The sequence below is a fragment of the Danio rerio genome, chromosome 9, assembly GCF_049306965.1.
Source record: "Danio rerio strain Tuebingen ecotype United States chromosome 9, GRCz12tu, whole genome shotgun sequence".
NCBI classification, from domain to species: Eukaryota; Metazoa; Chordata; class Actinopteri; order Cypriniformes; family Danionidae; genus Danio; species Danio rerio.
This window is the reverse complement of record NC_133184.1, coordinates 13,374,431-13,395,000: the sequence shown is the minus strand read 5'-3', so window position 1 is coordinate 13,395,000 and position 20,570 is coordinate 13,374,431. Positions and strand designations below refer to the sequence as shown.

The window sequence follows — 20,570 nt, the reverse complement described above, 5'->3', positions numbered from 1 at the left end:
ATTACCAAGTGTAATTATTTTACTGCTCTGGCAGATCATTTGACTTGTTTGTAGGCTGTATTTTCTTAAATCCTTCATTTATTTCTCTTATTTCCACGTTTTTTGCTGCAGTGTAACAGCTGCTAACATTTTCCTAATGGATGTTCAACACATGAGTCTGTTTAAATCTCAAAAAAATTATTTGAGAGTTTCATGACCCTTTAAATACATTACTGTTTTATCATACAGCATGCATTTGGCCAGTCAACATACACTTAGGTCATTGATGGTTCCTAGTGTGCTGAGATAAACTCAAAAATAGAACTAATTTAGTCCCCCCGGAAGTCTTTCTTACAACTAAAATATTGTCCAGTTCCTGTGGCACAAACATAATAAAAAGATGGTACTTCCACCAGGAGTTATAGCAGGGTTCATACACATTTTTACTGCAAAAATTCCATGACTTTTCCAGGACTTTCAAGTCAATTTTTATGACCTAATGTTTCATGTAATGTCTACATATATATGGTAAATCATAAGTAACGTTTACATTTATTACAGCATATCATAAAACACGCAATAGTTTCAATATATTTTTATATCCAAGAAAATAAGTAGAAACAACTAACCTCTATTCCAATATACAGATATTTGTCAAACTAATTTTAGATCATCTTAATGGTTTATTGAACTAGTAATACACTGCACTGTTTGCTCCATAGACTTCCATTCATAGGCATGCGAATGCACCAGACCAGAAACGCAAGCACACGATTCGCATTTCACTGCATTCGAAAGTTCAAGCTTGGTGAATTCTTACCTGCGAAATCACATCAGGGGATTGCGTGAGAACAATAGAGGAAAATTTTTAAATAAAAAAATATGTAAAATATGGAGCAATCTCTTACTATTATTAATGTCTAATCATATTCTTTAACCCCACCCCTTTTCGCAGCGCCCTATGACAAAATTTCTAGCGCAGTAGTTGGGAACCTATGGCTCGTGAGCCACATGTGGCTCTTTAACCAAAAATACATGGCTCTTCAGCTGTCGCCCTTTTAAAATATTTTACAGTTACAAAAATGATAACCGTCACAGTTTCCTATCAAAAATACAATTACAATTCTCTAGTTATTGTAATTTTGTGCAGGAAAAATAATCAAAACCCGCCGTTTTGAACAATGCGTGTGTGCGGCGCTGTGAATAAACACGTTTCTATGGTAAAACCGTGCGCATGTAAATTCAAACAAAATTCATGAGTGGCAATGATGACAAAAAGAAAATAATCCTGAGGAACATCGAAAGTTTCAAAATGTAATGTATGCTAACGGCAAATGATCTGTTGGCTGCAGTGCTTAATTTGAGCCGGATCTTGCTACGAGTCTGGGAAAAGTCAGATATTCGTGTTTTATGTTCTGGTTTTTATTTTAATTGATCCGATATTAACTTGTGCGTGGTGAATACTCATACCTGTGTGTGTGCGTGTGAGAGAAAGAGAATGTGAATGAGCCGAGCTGTGTCAAATGTGTGTACGCGCACACACATAAATGGAGACACTTTTGACCAATCAGCTTACAGCCACTCTCATTGGTTGGTAATTATTGTTTTGTGCGCAGTGAGCAGTGAAAATAAATAATGGCATACTGGCCTACCTAAATAATATATGTATTTTTAAAATGGCAGAGGCAGTCAGTTAAGTGTATATATTTAAAACCACAAGTAAATCTTAATAATGAGCTTGACAAAAAAATAAACAAGACACAAGAGGTAACTGGGCTCATCTTAGCATCTTATCATAATAGTAAAGTGAACTGAACGTAGTAGTAAATTGAATAGTGATGTTTCATGCTTTTTTCGGTATAACCGCTGAGTAATATCATGTTTCGGGTGTCCTAACATTTTATCCTACCCATCAGATTATGCTAACAATCCAACTACATATATATATATATATATATATATATATATATATATATATATATATATATATAGTAAATCAGAAATGGCTCTTTGCTGAAAAAAAGTTCCTGACCCCTGCTTTAGTTTGACCGCAGCTTTGGACAAGTCGCTTTGGATAAAAATGTCTGCTAAATGACTAAATGTAATCTCCATGAATTTTTCCAAACCCTTGTGGCTTTTTCTGTTTTTTCAAAACTTTTCCAGGCCTGGAAAATGCCATGTCAAAATTCCATGACTTTTCCATGATCTTATAAACCCTGCATAGGAACTATGAGAACATTCCAGTGTTGTGAAAGCCTCTGATATAATCACCTATGTTTGCCGGCTCCACAATCTGGACTGGAATAGCCTGTCCATCCTCCAGCAGGATCTGTGTGATTCCTCCATTAGCTCCAGCATTAGAGACACTCACTAGCTGGTTCATGCCAAGCAGGGTCGGGGTCTCACACACAGACCTGCCTTCGCCAGCACTGGGACTAGACTGGAGAAATTGGGATGGACTCAGGAGTGCAGGCTGTGAGGCTGCAGGGCTGGACAGCTCTTGGGCTTCTGGTGCTGCTGTTAAAGGTTGAGCAGGGTCTTCCACTGGACACAAGGGCGGCTGGAGCTGAATGGTCTATCAGATGAGAGAAAAGCGCTCCTAATGGTAACATAAACAACATCTATAAATCTGATTCAAGGCCACCAAATTACATGCCAACTGATGACCTGAGCTGGTCTTGCCCAGTTTTAGCATTTAAAAAAGTCAGAAGTGGCAAATGTTTAGGAAAAACCTGTTGACGCTGACATGCAGTACAATCACGAAGGTCTGCAGAGATAATCTCTATAAAATAGATTGCCGTTTTGTGTTTTTTTTGTACAAAAGAGTGGAAATATCCAATAGTTTTATTACTATTTTAATTCTTTACAGAGGCAGTGAAACAACTGTTTTATAATTGAGCCTAAAATATTTTCTGGGAAGTACTTGGTACTTGTTAAACTAATAGAAACTAATATTAGTTTTATTACATTCATTTATTGAAGTCTTCATTTATTTTAATCAAAACTGTGTTATTCATTTAACCTTTTTTAGTTTGCTTTAAAGAGCCCCTATTATGGGTTTTTGAAAATGACCTTCCACACAGCGTGTAGGATCAGAAAAAACTATTGATGTATGGAATTTTGTCAGAGCTTGACAGGAACTTTACAGTCCACAGTTCATGGATCAGTTTCTTCCTCCATTTCACAAGTGTAAGTCAGATTAAAATGATTGCCTCCTTGTTTTCTCTAGCTTGCAATTTATGTATTTAATTGTGTTTTGTTACTCGTAACTGTGTGTACTGTATCTGGTTAACTCTTTATATTCTCATTTCATGGCAAAAACCACGTTGAAAATGTGACGCGTGCTGATTTGTTTATGGATTTAAATGCATTCATGTGCTCGCAATCCACTGCCGTTTGTTGTTGCTATGGTCAGCTGTTCCTACACAAGTGTGGCAGTCAAGTTTCAAAATAGTTCAGCTTTTGCCAACGCAGTCCACTAATTACAACAGACCGAGTCATCGGACCAATCACAGCAGCTTAGCATCGCTGCTAAGGAGGGGTTTGGGAACAAATGAATCGCTGAACGAATCATATCGGAGACATTGGGATAATTAGGTAAAAATAAATGCAATAAAAGTCTTTTTTTTTTTTATCTTGCATGCATATCTGCCTATAACCAAAATATTACCCTTTTTAATGAATAATAGGGTCTAATTTCCTTGACTGTACACATTTACACCCAGCAAAACAATAAACTAATTTTTTAAAAATGCTTATTTAAAATATACTTATAAAAGAGTTTTATATCTGCTTTATATGTATGACGAATACGTATAAATTATGTGTTTTTATTTGATTTATATACATATATACAGTTGCAGTCAGAATTATAAGCCCTCCTGGATTATTAGCCCACCTGTACATTTTTCCATAACTTCTGTTTAGTGGAGAGAAGATATTTTTAACACATTTCTAAACATAATAGTTTTAATAACTAATTTCTATAAACTGATTTGTTTTATCTTTTCCATGATGACAGTAAATAATTTACAAGACAATTTTTTAAGATACTAGTATTTAGCTTGAAGTATAATATAAAGGCTTAACTAGGTTAATTATGTTTACTAGGAGACTTAGGATAATTAGGCAAGCCATAGTATAACGATGGTTTGATCTGTAGACTATGGAAAAAAATAGTGCTTAAAAAAAAAATAAAAATACTTTTATCCTAGGCAAAATAAGCAAATGAAACTTTCTCGAGAAGTAAAAATATAATCGGAAATACTGCGAAAATTCCTTGCTCTGTTAAACATAATTTGGGGGGAAAAATATTATTTTAAAATAATTTGGACAACCAACTGTGTATATATTTATAAATTAGAAATTAACAATAACTCAACACATGTTCACCTGTAGATGTGCAAAGATCTTGGGCTGCAGTGATGTGAGGGAGCTGAAGAGATGCACAGCCTCTGAAGAAAGAGTGTCACTTCCTTCCATGAGCTCTTCCTTCTCAGAGGAAACTGTCAATATAACAGCAGTACATTAGTGATATTATGGCATAATAAACAAAGGTTAATCGTCAACTAGTTTTGTGCATTCTTTTTGAAGGTCAAAATTCCCTGCGCTCAGTGATGAAGGCTGGAATACACCATACAACCATCTAGCCAAATTTTACTCTAGGCAATATACACTTTTCAAATTACATAGGAAAAATGCATCATACACTAAATGACTGACATCAACACGCACTACCATGCTTTTAGGTGATTCTGAACAAATTCATTCAGAAATATATTTTTGCTTTTTAAGAGATGTGCTCTTTAATCAGCTCAAAATATAATGCATGTTTGATCTTCTCTCTGTGTTTGGAATCAGAGCCCGAAGCTAAAAACAAAAATAAATTATAAAAAATAGAAATCCATCTTGTTTTTTTTGTAAAATCCGTCAATTCTGATTGACAAAAATCTGGACTGAATAAAAGACTCAAACAACAAGCTTCAACTCTTCAGACAGCAAACCAAGGCAAAAATCTAAGCAAATGTTATGTATTTTAGCTTTAAGACATCAAAGTATGAGGCACCATGTAAGATTTAACATGTAGGATCAAACTTTGCTTATCAACACACACATACATACACACGTGCATACACACCCATGGTTTCCGCTACATTCATTCTTCCGTGGCGGGGCGCCACACCAAAATTCATCCCGCCACGGCTACATTACAGCTTCTTATCCAAAAGATTTGGTCGTTTTTCAAATAGCGGGTTAAAATCGCACCGAAAAGGTAAGTGAATAATAAGAGCGCAAACTTTTCTGTGACCTTAGTAGTTATGTGCGTTCTGTTTGACCATTTAAGATGACGTGCTGACTGACTGACAGGTGCATAATGCGTGAGACCAGCAAACACATCGTAGCTTTCAGTTATGATGAACAGTTTCCATAATTATACTTTATTTATAAATAAAGGTCTGTGGCTCTGCATATAATGACTTTATCATGCTGGAGTTTATAGCCATTTCACTTTACTTCAGGACGCATTAATGCCGCGGTCCGCTCCGCAAGTCTATCGGAGACATTCATAAATATTCCTAGCAAATCTAATAAATGTTGGGGAAATACTCAGTACATAAACGTACTAAATCACACTTCAGCTGCATTTACTTGAGGGGGCGCAAGAAAATCGGCACTTGAGCAGTGCATATTTAAGTGCGCGCAATAAGTTTTGTGCACAAATTAACAGAGGAAATCAGCGCTCAAGCAGAGATTGACATGCTTGTAGGCTATTACATAAATGCGATCTTGACTTAATACTGCGCCCATAACATTTGTCCATGAAATAACGCCACATGCAGTGGTAGATCTGTGTAAAAGGGCCAACAGCGTCTGCCGTCACAGCTGGAAAAAATCCTAGAGGAAACACTGACACCTATAAATTACTTGTGTATACACCTTTACTATTGGATGTTTAAAACAACATATATGACGTATATACATATATTACATATATACATATAAACTTGAGAGCATGCATACACCCACATACTGCCTTCAAAAACATTAAAATCGAACTGTTTCTTCTACACATTTTACAGCATGTTGTTTTTTGAAAATACGCCTCAGCTTAGTTTGCAGCGATCTTTATGCATTGTTGCATTTGGTTTATTTGTCAGTATATTTGTTTGATTCGAGACCTTAGATTATGTATTTTTGTAAATGATACGTAGGAATATTAATAACTGCAATTCTCGTAACGGAAAAGGTTAATCATACTAAATTTGTTGTGTTATTATCTGATGGAGCGGTGGTGAAGTCTCTATAGTTAAAAAAAGGTGCCCTGTGCAAGCAGCCAGCCTGGTTTTCATACACTGCATAATAACATTGTTTTCCTGTTGTAGGCATGGTCTGTCATTCCTTGATTGTTATACCGGAATGAGAGTATAGTTCCTAGCCATATTGGCCAAGAAAATAATCACTTTTCATTTTCCGTTGGTCTTAGTACATGATTGTACAACTGAAGAGTCAAGCTTAATCAAGAAAAATTATTATTAACTCTTTGCTCATTTTAAAGCAATATTTTAAAGAGAGATGCTAATGGTCTAATCTAATTCAACAATTTATGCCATGCTAAGCTAAACTAAAAGTGCCCCATCAAACCCGGAGATTGGCTGAATGGATTTAAAAATAGTTTAACTCAACAGTTTAACTCTAGTGAACTTGTAAAATGAGCCTATTTCCAAAAACAATGTGAAGTTATCCTTAAAGATACATTTCAAAATCATACTCAAAAATAACCATCCATGTCTTTTCATCACAAATGTTTCACTACACCAAATAAGGGTTTGATTTGGGTGCAAGTTGTTCGTAAATCTGGCATTTATTTGTAAAATTTCACACCATATCTCAGCAGTGTTTTACCGTCTACAGTAGCAGGAGTAAGGGTCAATGTCAAGGTCTCTGATAGCAGGTTATCAGCCTCCTCTTTCCACTGTAAAGACAAAAAAAAAAATTACTAAAGAACTACTATACTAATATTAATTCAATGTTTAAATGTGGTCACATTATTGATGGCTGCTTTCGAAGTACTGCTTCATGAAGCTTCTAAACCTTTACAAAACTTTTGCTTTTGTAGTTTGAGGCACATATCAAATAAGCAAGGTCAAATTATTTCAGTGAACTGAGCTTCATTACATTGTAACTGTTTTAAAACAAATTATATAACACAGCAAATGATCTGTGTTATATCATTAAATCCACATGAATTGTGTGGGTTAATGTAGACCTCAGTTGCATATCACTGAACAGGTTTCATTGGTATTTCCTAGTTTGTAGACATTTTAGTGAGGACTTTGTAAAATGAAAAGAATATTAGTTAACAGTCTCTTGTTGGTCTGTTTAGAATAGCCCACCATTGAGAAAAACTATGGGTTTTATTTTAACAATCTAGGTGCAAAGTCTAAAGCACGTAGCGCAAAAGCATTAAGGGTGTGTCCGAATCCACTTTTGATATTTTAAGGATCGAAAAATACTGTCTGTGCGACACAGTGGGGCTGTAGGTAGTGCTGTTGCCTCACAGCAAGAATGTCGCTGGTTCGAGCCTCGGCTGGGTCAGTTGGCATTTCTGTGTGGAGTTTGCATGCTCTCCCTGCATTCGCGTGGGATTCCTCCGAGTGCTCCAGTTTCCCTCACAGTCCAAAGACATGCGGTACAGGTGAATTGGGTGGGTTAAATTATCAGTAGTGTATGAGTGTGAATGGGTGTGTATGGATGTTTCCCAGAGATAGGTTGCAGCTGGAAGGGCATCCGCTGCATGAAACATGCACTGGATAAGTTGGCGGTTCATTCTGCTGTGGAGACCCCAGATTAATAAAGGGACTAAGCAGAAAAGAGAATGAATGAATGAAACACTATCTGCACCATAGCGCAAGGTCTAACACGGTTGTCCTTATTCTGTTAATGAGTTATGGGTGTGTTTTGAGCATAACGTGCATCAAACCAATCAGAGTCTCATCTCCCATTCCTTTTAAGAGTCAGTTGTGTCGCGCCATGGCATATTTGCTAATTTACATGGTGGACTTTGTAAGTGGAAAAACGGATGGCTTCATTGGCGAAAAAACTGTTAAATAGACCATCTGCAGTGTGAGGATAAAGAACGAGCCTCTTCCATTCGGTCTCTTTACTTTTACTCTTTTCTTTACTCCTTCACATTCGTGGAGTAGGAAAACAGTGGAAACTCACTCCACTGAAGAAAGACATCCATTAGCCTACATATTTACTTTAGTTTGTTAAGCCCAAAGATTTGTTTCAAAACTATTTCTAAATTCAGTTCTAATTTCTAGCAAAATAATAAATCAACAATAATAACGAAGTATGGTCAAAAACCTGGCTTATATCTAAACACATGTCCTATTCTTATGCCTCATATGATCCAAAACCTGACAGCAGGGCAAATCTGAACTTGGTTTAAATAAAAGAAATATAAAAATGCATATAATAAATAATACTAATAATAAGTTAATAATAATAATAAATTGTTATGAATAAACTGAAAAAGGCCCCTGAGGTAAAGAAAGCATAAAGTTGGTGGTTTTTATAATTTTCCTAAAATTTATAATTTTTGTAACATTTTAATCCTTTAATTTTTTCATATGTAAAGATATTTGTGGATTGTTGTACATCCTGTGTTTTAAGCAATGTGTAGCTTGGACCCACATAGATGTACAAGTAATGTGCTCCGCACTGGACTTTAGACCTGCTTTGAGTTGGTCAACTGCACAGTCTATTTCAACTTCCAACAAAGCGCCTTAACACACCATTTTAGACCAACATGTCCATGGGTCCACAAAGTCATGCAAATGTATTTGCTATTTAAAAAACGTGGCGCAAAATGTGAAAATTGGAGTTGCACTGGTCTGAAAATAGCAACAAGTCGCGCCAAACACGTCTTGCACCTTATTACGCCAGGTGTATGATAGGGCCCTATATCTGTCTTGAAAAGGAATTAAAGAACACATATTATGCATCACTTAATATTTAAACATATTAGATGATTAGTTAAGCACATTTAAAGGTTATACTTTCAATTTAAAAGTTTGCAATTTTTAAAAAAAAAACATTCTAATGCATTCTAATGTTGCTTCAAAACAAGTCAATCGTTTTGCTAAGCAATTTTTTAATTTGTTTTAAAAAGCTTTGTTTCTCCCATCACTAAGTCACATTAATGAAATCTCATTAAAATGTATGTGTAAAAAAAAAGGTCAATTGTGCATTGGTAATAGTGTGATGACTTATGAAGTAAACAAAAATCACATTCAAATCAGGTTCCTATGGGGCACAACTAAAGTCACATGACCCATATGAACATGAAAAAAAATTAGGAACCTTTTCACCTTTCTGCAAAAATGGATGGGTGTGCACTGAAATGACTACAAACGACAGTTTCACTACTAGGTGAATGTGATCAGATCTTTAGAAACAGTGTGTTCTGTCCACACCTCATTATCTGAACCGTCCAGTGGTCCAAGAGTTTTCTGCGCCTCGTGGATGTGGTTCTTGATGTCATTGACGGTGGGAAAGTAACACAGATTGTGTCTCTCAGGCACTTCCTCTGACTTGAACATCTCACGTTCAACAAACCTCCTGCCAGGACATTCACAAGAGCTACAGTAAACAAGTTGTAGGCAAATCCTAACTGATTGGTAAGCATCAAAGGTCATACCTGAGCTGTTTGCGGACGGTGTAGACCTGGTTATGACCATGAGCCACCAATTCACAGATCTTCTCTGCCACCAGCGGGTGTAGTCGAGACTCGGGTAGGGATACCCCATCCTCCACAAGGACGTCCTGCATGGCTTGAAACCCCAGCTCTTCTGTGTCTTCCTCTTCATGAGGATGGTCTTCTGTGAAGCAGATCTGATCTGGAAGAGGAGGCAGGTTTACAGTCTCCACATCATGGTACAGGTGGGCTTTTTCTGTAGGGAGCTGGACGTAATACCTAGAACAAAGGTAAGTAAATGAGTGAAGTAGATTATTTGGTTGAATTGAGAATTAAATCTGTGTAAACTGATGATCGTCAATATTTTACACATTTTTAAATAGACAATTAACTAAACAAACTAAAGTTGCTGACATAGTGCCACAGTTTTTATAAAAAAATTAAATGAATTAGAATTATCTATTCAGATTTATTGAATTGTTCAATAAATAAATCAAAAAAAGCTTTGCTGTCAAATTCAATTGATCTAACAAATTCAATGAACAAAATACTTTTAACAGTTACTTGTCATAGAAGTCATAGAGAGAAAGGGGATGGGATTGGGAAATGTCTGCGAGTCAGAACTCGAACTTAGAATGGCCACAATGCAGTTGTGCTGAGTGTCGACAAACGAAATCAATGTCAACAAAATGTGATTTATTCTATTATTATTCTATTATGGTTGCTACAGCAGACATGTTGACCATATTGCGTGGTTATAAAGACTCCAGACTGAAGCTGTTTTATAACTATGCAAGTCAACTTTACCCAATACTGTATGGATCATCAGCATCAGAAATACAGATTTCAATGTTCCTCTGTAACTCTGCGTTCACACTGAAAGCGGTTTGAGCGTCAAAGCCACCGGAAGTCATTCGAGTAGCTGCGCTGCCGGTGTGGGCGTCAAGGAGAGTTGAAATCAAGTCAACTTTATGGTAATGAGCTATGACGCGGTTCATCGCTCTACATCGGAATGTAGAAGCCCACCGCTTGAGAGGAATCCAGAAAACACAGTCCTGTAAAATTTGGTTGCGACCACAGTTGTTCCAAGGGTTTGATTTTTGCAGTTGTCTAACGTCCAATTATTTACAATGTTTTACATTAAAAAAGGCGAGTACTGTGAGTTGATGAGCAATAATTTTTTTTTTCTTTAAAAAAAATGAAAATCTCACTCTAACTATAATGACAATACAAAACAGCACTGCTGTTTCAGAATATTTCAGATATAAGGGCATTCATTCATTTTCCTGTCGGCTTAGTCCCTTTATTAATCCGGGGTCGCCACAGCGGAATGAACCGCCAACTTATCCAGCAAGATTTTATGCAGCGGATGCCCTTCCAGCCGCAACCCATCTCTGGGAAACATCCACACACACGTTCACACACACACTCATACACTACAGACAATTTAGCCTACCCAATTCACCTGTACCGCATGTCTTTGGACTGTGGGGGAAACCGGAGCACCCGGAGGAAACCCACTCAAAGGCAGGGAGAACATGCAAACTCCACACAGAAACGCCAACTAAGCCGAGGTTCGAACCAGTGACCCATTGACCGTCTTGCTGTGAGGCGACAGCACTACCTACTGCGCCACTGCCTCGCCCTGACATAAGGGCACATATTGGATAAGTGGAGCAAAGCCACACCAAACTCAAAAACTTGATCCTCCATAGTTAATCAATTAGATAAAGCATGCAACATTTTCATGCTAGAAATCTTGTTTTATGCGGGAATGTAACTGATTTGCTAATATGCTGCAATGGCCCCTTTAAATATGACATTAATGTGGCAAATTTTTATGCTCTCACTGGAAAAGCTGTGAAGGCAGACATTGCTGTCGTCAGGGCAGCCAGAGCGAACTTTGATGTTCTCGCTGCCTTTGGTGTGAACGCACAGTAAATGTACTTGGCAAATATGTAATAGGCCTAGTTGATTCATTATCATTTAAAAACAAAATTGACTAAGTGTTCAAGTCAGGGTCACGATCATTTAATAATAATTATGCAGCTCTGATTTAAAATTAACCTTGCAGTAAGCCACGTCCCATGACAGACTTTTTAAAACTGCGATGGTGAGTTTTTAATACCTTACAACACCTCCATCGTCCCATAAACTGTTCTTAAGGTTGAAGAAGGCTTTCTCCTGCTCTTGTCGCACCACCTTCTTGTTCACTTTGGGGTCTATTGGAACCTTGTACTCCAGGAACTTTCGGACTTTCTTGATATATATTCTGAAGAAACATTGTTAGATATTAGCATTACTGCACCCTTTTTTAGCATAGGACAAATCTGTTGTCCTTTGTTCAGCTCTAGGCTGTGTACCTGGCAGGACAGGTAGCTTTGTAGAGCTTGTTTTGATACTTTTCTTGCTCTGATCCTTTTTTAGGTTGGACGCCCTTCCTTCGTGGACCAAACTGGCATTCCATTACAATGGCTCTGCTACCTTAAATGACATGCAGATAATACTGTATACATCATCTACAGCAAGATACAGCCTTAAAAATATTCTCAAAAAGTGCTCTGTGCTACAACTACTAAAATCCGCCTAGGGAAAAATGTATTTAAACTTTGACATTTACAATTGATCATAAATAAATTAGTCTATTTTGCTAAATGTTTTTCATGTTTAAAACTAAACCATTTTACTGTATTTTTGACTTGTCACAGTACATACACATATTGTGTAATTTGTGTAATTTATTCCTGTGTTTTTAGCATCATTATTTTCACTCTTCAATGTCACAAGATACTTCAGATATCTCTATCTCTATGCTGATTTGATAATATACTGTAATGTTTTATTGTGGAAAATGATACATTTTTGTCAGGATTCTTTAATATGAAGGCCAAGGATTTGCATTTATTTATTTATATAATATTTATTTATGTTTATATTATTTATTTTTAATACTTTTAAATGTTTTACTGACACTTTTGTTACAACTGCTGTTGAATAGAAGTATAAAGTATCATGCTGATCAAGACTATATTTTTTATAAAAAAATATATAAAAGTTTTAGTATATAGTACAGTATAAAAAGTAATAGTATAAAAGTAAAACATTTCAGAATACTTCACATATTTTCTAATTTGTGTTTTTTTCTGTGATGCAACGCTAAAGTTTCAGCTAGTTTACTCTAGCTTTCAGTGTCACATGACACTCACTCCAATATGCTGATTTGATGTTTCTTGTGCTAAATAATTTTTTTTGTTAGGATTCTTCGAAGTGAAGTTCAAATATCAGTATTTATTTAATTATCCTTCAAAACATTTTTACTTTAACTTTTATTACTATAACTGTTAAAAGAAAACGTATAACATTTCTATTAAAGAAAAAAAAAATGGTTACCCTCAAATAGTGGTGAATCTCCTCAATCTTAATCTACTGGTTTGGTCAACCACTAGCATACAGATGACCTCAAAGCTAACAAATATCAACTAAAGATCAGAGAATCACAGGCCTCTAATCTTGAACAGGGTTCCCACTCTTTCATCAACAGCCAATTCAAAGACTTAAGGACATTTTAAAGCACCATTAAATTCAAATCAACTACCATTGTAAATTCACACACCTCAGCATATGTAGCCACATAAAAGTTCTAACTGTACTTAACATTTCACTTACACATAACATTTAAATTACAAAATGTCAGAGTGAAGTAACAATTCAAGTCGCAATTCTGGCATTAAAATGAACACTAAATGGCATTCATACAGGAGTATATCTGACATAAATTCATAACAGTCATACCAGATTACCTGCATTAACGAAGGGAATGCCATCGTAGGGCACATACTGTGATTTCCACATAAGCCTGGTGGCAGGTTTAGCTGGGGATGGGGACTGACGGGTGCCAAAAACAGCGTGGGTCTGCTGCTTATGTTGAAGCAGAACAGCCTCCAGCTCGGTCTCTGTGTTACAGTAACCACGGTACGAGTCCCCGATCTTCTGCTCACACACAATACAGATTTAACAAAACTCATTAGCTTGACATCATTGCACCATCTTGCTGGAAACGGGTTTTTTAGACAAAGGAGTCTTAGATTTTTCATCTTTACACATCATCAATTTTATTGCATTATTTTCCCCATGAATATTACACTTTCCTTTTTTATTGTTTAAAGGAGACCAATTTTGCCCCTGTTTACAAAATGTAAATTAAGTCTCTCAAGTCTCTAGATTGCGTAGGTGAAAAATATCACACAAATAATGTTTTATAACTCTTTGACCCTTTTAAATTCGTTTTAAAATTAAATGAGATTGTGCTCCCCTTTTTTAAAGAGGGCAGAGCTACAATTGCCTATGTGTCAGCATAGTTGCAGATTAAAAAACATGACTAAAAGTCCTATGCTAATGAGGGAGATCATCACTAATGGGCGGGGCTTTCCCCTTCTGATGACACATACAAACAGAGAATGTTAATCAAAGTGTTTCTGCAGACTGTTTTTATCAAGTGTGATTATAATAAATAAAATGAATAAATGCTTACCATTAGATGGTATATACCTGGTTATATTCCCAGACGGTTGCCACACAACTGTGTTTAGACCCCTAATAAAAGTGATTTTGCATAATAGATCCCCTTTAAATAATTATGCATAAGTGAAAGTTTCAAGTGACATAAAAATAAATAAATAAATAAATAAATATTTGCCCTTAATTTCCATTACTTTGAAAATTAAATTTATGTGTAATTATATTCCACTGTAACATAAGACAAGTTTATTTGTATAGCACATTTCATAACTGGTAGTTCAAAGTGCTTTACACAAAATGAGGATTAAAAAGCATTACAAAATAAGTAATAAGAAATAAAAACAAAATTAAAATGATTAACAACTGATTCAAATGTATTAAACAATTTTAAAAAGAGTAAAAAGAAAATAACACATAAATAGTGCAAGAAAAGCTGTAATACAGTATCAAGAATCATCAGTTAAAACATGAGAATATTAAAAGAATATCTTAAAAATTAAAATGATTACTCGTGGACAATATATGGTCAACTAACATAAAATTAAATCAATGCAGGAAAACAAAACAACCGTAATGGTCCTACATGTACACTTAATTTTTGCATATATAATATAATATTAAATTAAATTTGATTAAATTTATTAAATATTAAACATAAACTTAATTTTGTAAATCTTAAATCCTATAAACTTGTCACTGGACAAACCTCACACCCGCGCAGTCTGAGAGCCCAGTTTGGTGACCCTGGTGGCAGTGGCTTTACCGGGGGCTCAAATACATCAGGAAAACTGAAAGAGACAAGAAAACATTTTTTATTCAACAAATAAGGCACACTCTGAACCAACGATTAAAATCGGACAGTATAAAATTGTGTCACTGACCTTTTCTTCTGAATTTTAATAGCAGTGATATTCTGAGCCGTTGTTGCAGGTAAACTATGAGCACCGTCATTCTCTTTTATGGTTGTGATGACAGGCTGCTGTCTTTTTTCCACAAAGACGCCTGTTTAACAGAACAGAACAAATGGCAGAACTGTAAATCAACCATTTTTGTATTATTTTAGAAGAGAAATAATCAATTAAATTCAAATATGATACAATTAATAACCTGATGACTTTGCTACATTCAAAAGTTGACCATGAGGTAGTAACATCTGAGCGCCACTTAAAGGCACAGACGGGACGCCAAATATTTGTCCATTCCCTCCTGTCACAATCACCTAAAAAAAAAACAATGAATAAATAAATCTGTGTTTGAGTTCATCACCAAGCAGTTCTTATCATGACCTAGATAGCGGCAAAATATTAATGTTTAAAAAGATAATTGATTTGTATTTCAGGGCTAAAATGTGATTCTCTTAATGTTATTATCAAATGAATAGTGAATAAAATACAAACAGGATACATTCTAACATATGAGGTAAAAACAACTAAATGTAAAGCTGCATTACCCTTTTTTTGATGGTTAAAATACTTTTCGTTAGACTAACATATGATAAGAACATGGGTCAGCATAAATGAGTACACCCCTCACAGATCTCTCCTTTAAACTAATATTTTCTATAGGGCGCTTTATAATAGTATATTTGTGCCTATAAATTAGATTAGTCAGTACCAAAGCCAAATCTGGAACTAATTTAACAAAATATCTCAAAATCACAGTAAAAAATTTAGTACATCCAAGTTAATATGTTAAAAAAAAAAATTTAAGAGACACAATAAAAATATTAAATTTATTAGAAATTTTGTAGATTGTTTTTTTTTTTGCACAATATTTAGTTTTTCAATTCCTCAAGATGTTAAGTGACCAAACTCTTACTTTGATGAATATACTTGTTTATTAAAACTGCTTTGTTCAAACGCACCAAAATATATTCTCTATATTCACTAAGGAATGGATAAAAATATTAATTTCAAAACGGGGTATACTCATTTGTGCTGTGCACTCGTTCTATGTACAGTTTTATGCAAAAGTTTGGGCACCCTTTATCATTTTCATAATTGCAATCCATAGCCAGCTGGCTGTTCTATTCAGCCATTTCATTTGGATATATTTTATACCCTTGGGGGGGGAGAAACAACATTTTCAGCTCTGACATATCATTTATTTAATCAACAGATGCAATGCAATTGAAGTCTTAACAAAAACAGACAGGTGCAAAAATTTGGGCACCCCAAAAGAATAATGACATCAATTTATTGTATAGCCACCTTATGCTGAAATAACAGCCTGTACACAGTTCATAGCCAAGCATAAGTCTCTGAATTATTGCAGAAGGCATTTTGGACCATTCTTTCATGTAAAAATTTCCAATTCAGACATGTTTGATGGGTGCCGAGCATGAACAGCCCTTTTCAAATCAATCCATGGATTTTCAATTAAGTTCAAGTCTGGGGACTGGGATGGCCATTCTAGAACATTGTATTGTGTCTGAGGATGAAATCCTTGGTAGATCTGGAACTGTGCTTTGGGTCATTGTCCTGCTGAAACATCCAACCCTGGAGTAACTTCAGTCTCTTGAATAATTCCTAAACATCGTGCTTCAGAATCTGCTTATAATGGGTGGAATTCCTGCAACCTTAAACTCTGACAAGTTTTCGAGGACCTGTGCTTACCACACATCCGCACAGCATGATGGAACCTCCACCATGTTTTACAGTAGGGAGCAAGTTCTTTTCCTGGAATGCTGTTTTCTTTTTCCGCCATGCAAAGCGCCTATGGTTGTGGTATCTGTCCATAATGAATTTATTCTAGATGAGCCTTTGCATACCTCAAACGACTCTTCTTGCTAGCAAAATGCAGAAAAATCGTCTTCTGCATCACCTTCCATTAAGCTGTACTTTGAGAAGAATTTGCTGGATCGAGACACAATCTACAATGACATTATTAGCAGCAAGATGTTCCTGAAGCTTTTTGTCTGTGGACTGTCTGTGACCATTCAAACCATTCCTCGCCTCTAGCACATCTTTTCTCACAAGAACTGCTCCTGTGGCCTTCTATTTTCTTACTTTATTTCTGACTGTGGAGATTTTAAACCTTTGTGATAGCTTTTTGCATTATTCTCCTAATTCATGTTGATGACCTATCCTAGTTTTTAGGTCATTTGGAAGTTCTTTTGAGGTTTCTATGTTGCTATTTTTTGTTTCACAATAAGGAAAAGCACAACTAGCAATCAGCTATTTCAATATCCTTTTTCATGATTGGTCGCACTTGTGTCAGGATTGTTAAGGTTCACTAAGTCACAAATCAAGTTTGTGTTGTAATCAATCAGCACTAGATTACTACAGGTTTTGAAATCCACACAAAAGTGAGGGTGCCCAAACTTCTGCATAGCCTATTTTTCAGTTTCAACTTAATTTCAAACATCTCAATAATGCTAAACTACATATTTCTATCTGAAAAACATGAAATTATCTAGCTTTTTCTCAAAACTGAATGGCCTTTCACTGTGCTCTTCTGCTATACAAAAAAAGAGCACAAAACTAAGCAGCCACAGAGGGGTGCCCAAATTTTTGCATAAAACTGTACATATATTATCCAGTGAGAGTAGTATAGCGCATTTATGTCCTTACCAATCGTTCATACGGAATGGGATGTCCGTTTTGGTCAACTATAACAAAGTTATCCAATCGTGGTAGAATAGAGGGCTTCTGATTGGCCGTCCCAGATACATCAGGGGCTGGAATGACTAAGGAAAGCTCTGGTGCATGTGCAGTTTCTTCAGCGTTTAGGATTGTGTCAGGTTCCTAAGATACAAAATAACAAAAAATATATCTTATAATAATATAAAATAATAAATATAATTAACAAAACCCAATTCATTTTTTTGTCTTTGTATAAATGAGTTTTACTCTTACTGATTTAATGATGAATGTTAAGTTATATTTTTAAACAGCATTATTCTGTCCTTAATTTACATTCCATTACAGTTCACTGCGAATCATTTTACTTCAAATGAGCCAAAATAGGTTCCAGATATGCCTCTCGTAAATTTTAAAATGATCATTTGTGCTTTATACATGCTTGTGTTCAACATATTGAAACAGAAATTATTATAATTACAATTATTCATAATCGTAGTTATAATAACTGTTGTAAAAGTAAACTTTGTGCAAAAATGGAATTTATTTCTTAAAGCATTTGGGCGTTTGTGAGGCTTTCTTGCTCGTGTTTGTTTAACAATGTTCTGTACTGAAGAGTGAGTTACTAAAAAAAAAAATAGTTTTGTACACCATTTTTGCTACCTCTTTCTTTACCATTTCTGCTTGTGTTTCTGCAGGCTGTGCATCTTCTCCTTCAGACTTAAGAACATCCTCCACATCTCTCTCTTCCTCCTCCATTTATTCTCTAATCAGACACACGGCTGTCTAAATCAACAACACACATCACAAATAAGCAATAATTGTTCATTAATTTAACTGATTTATATAAATTGATTTTAGTGGTCGAAGCAAATGTGGTGGGGGTGAAACTGCTTATAGTTGATATAGAAACATATCCACAATAGCACATGTAACGTTAACGTTAAGTCGAGTGTAGATTTCAGAATTCAGGTCAAATGTTTTGAATAAACAAACAATAACCGGTGACTACCAACTACTCAACAATATCCAGTTCAGTGTAACTCTTAACTCATTTTAGACACAATGTTATAGTCTATGGTCCAAGTGAAGTATTATAGTTTAGATTTTCAGACAGCGCTTCAAAATTGTGACAAACTAATATCGTTAAATATAAACGCCATGTTGGATCTATGCTCGCTAGCGGAGCAGTTTCATAACGACACACAGCAAGTAAAAGAAAGAAAACAGGCTGATCTCGAGCGACAGACTGATTTTAAATAACTTTTTCCGAGTCAGCTCGCTGTGGAAGTTCTTCCCAGTGCACAGGATGCCGTGGAGCCCGGGCTTTATATACAGGAAGGAGGAAAAATTGAAAACGAGTCTACTCAACCTCGTCTTCGTCCAGGATTCCTCTCGTCGTAAAACGCGTAAGCTGTGCGTCATCATCCGCATGGGGTTTAAGTCTTCTCGGCTTCCGTAGGACAAGCGCTCTCTTTCGCTTTGCACAGAACGTAACGTAATGAAACTTTTCATTCACAAACAAAAATTCGCAAATAATTACCCATCATTTGCTCATTTTAGAATATAATTTAACTCCCTCCTAAAATCACTTCATCTTATTAAGAATAAAAAAATCTAAGATTCCTGAAATATTGTGCAGATGTATTTAAAGTAGATTCTCGAATTTAGTTGCTTTCCTTATGGTAATTTGTTTAAGTGTCATTGTAATTTCATTCACTCGTTTAATTTTGTTTGTTTAATTTAGTAATTTTAATATTATTATTTTATTATTATTAATAATATTAGCTATAATTATATTAATATTTTTCTCTTTCTGTCGAATGGTATTATTTGTACGTGATTACATATTTTTCGTATGACTATGTAAATTATTGACCTTTTAAAGATCTGTCTGTGATCCCTTGGACTTTGTTATGATGTTTGAGGCAGTATATGTTTTCTATCCGTGTGGGATGATAATGAAAAATACATGGAAATAAGTAATAATAAATACGTTTCAGCTAGATTATTACTTATTAGCTATAGAGATGCTATCCTTGTAATAGTAAACTTAGTAAATATGCTCGATATTGAAATGTACTTTTTGTGACTTGGAAACAATGGTTCATCTTTTTTGTGAATGTACTTGCACTGCACCTATCTCTCAGAAAAGATATATGTTGAAATTTGTTTAAATACATTTGACTATTTTTTTATATTCAATTCTAAACCTTGCATTTAGTACATTGTTAATGTAAGGTTTTTTCACAGGTGTCAATTAAAAAAAAATCTCATACTGGCAATTTTTATTTTTTTATTATTATTTTTTTTGACTACACGCCATTTTATCTTTAATAGGCATGAAAAACTTTAAAAGTCAAAAATAGCTTTCAGAGTATAACCTTGTTTAATTTTCCCTCTTGTATTTGTCTTAGTTTTTTATTATTTATTTTATTTTATTTATATTTTTTACAGTTTATTTCCTCTGAAATGTAATATACATATTGTGTATTTTTTCTAATGATCCAAGTTTCAAAGTTCATGCAATCCTTCATTGTTAACTGTTTTTGAGATCAATAAAAACATATTAGCTAAGCCATATTAACTAGGCTTGTAGTGAACTATAAACTGTAATAAATTTTAGTTTTTACTACATTAGCCTATTGTAGAACGTTTGTTTACATTAGTTGTTGTATTACCTCAGCAACTATAGAATTACCTCAACAGAATAATTCAAGTACTTTCAAAATCATTTTAGCGTATTCAATAAATTCATAATAGGCCATAAATATGTTTTTCATGAAGGAAAA

At 35.0% G+C, this 20,570-nt stretch overlaps 1 protein-coding gene across 33 annotated transcripts in view; it reads right to left on the bottom strand.

Moving 5' to 3' along the window:
• Positions 1-19,194, bottom strand: part of carf (calcium responsive transcription factor) — a 21,747-nt gene extending 2,553 nt beyond the window's left edge. Inside the window, exons 1-14 of one of the 33 annotated variants that reach the window (XR_012385198.1) lie at positions 19,043-19,194; positions 18,442-18,564; positions 17,770-17,943; positions 15,305-15,416; positions 15,079-15,199; positions 14,904-14,985; positions 13,480-13,669; positions 12,043-12,163; positions 11,808-11,951; positions 9,683-9,958; positions 9,459-9,603; positions 6,883-6,952; positions 4,372-4,484; positions 2,251-2,578 (exon numbers count right to left, since the gene is read on the bottom strand). Coding sequence is in view for 12 of the 33 variants with exons in the window: in XM_021478846.3 (XP_021334521.1) it covers positions 2,251-2,554; positions 4,372-4,484; positions 6,883-6,952; positions 9,459-9,624; positions 9,683-9,958; positions 11,808-11,951; positions 12,043-12,163; positions 13,480-13,669; positions 14,904-14,985; positions 15,079-15,199; positions 15,305-15,416; positions 17,770-17,943; positions 18,442-18,537 (1,969 nt within the window). In the remaining 21 variants the exon portion in view is untranslated. Of the gene's footprint in view, positions 1-2,250; positions 2,579-4,371; positions 4,485-6,882; positions 6,953-9,458; positions 9,625-9,682; positions 9,959-11,807; positions 11,952-12,042; positions 12,164-13,479; positions 13,670-14,903; positions 14,986-15,078; positions 15,200-15,304; positions 15,417-17,769; positions 17,944-18,441 lie in introns of all 33 variants that reach the window. The other 32 variants (XR_012385202.1, XR_012385193.1, XR_012385196.1 and 29 more) reach the window with 32 other exon arrangements.
• Between the last annotated feature and the right edge of the window lie 1,376 nt (positions 19,195-20,570).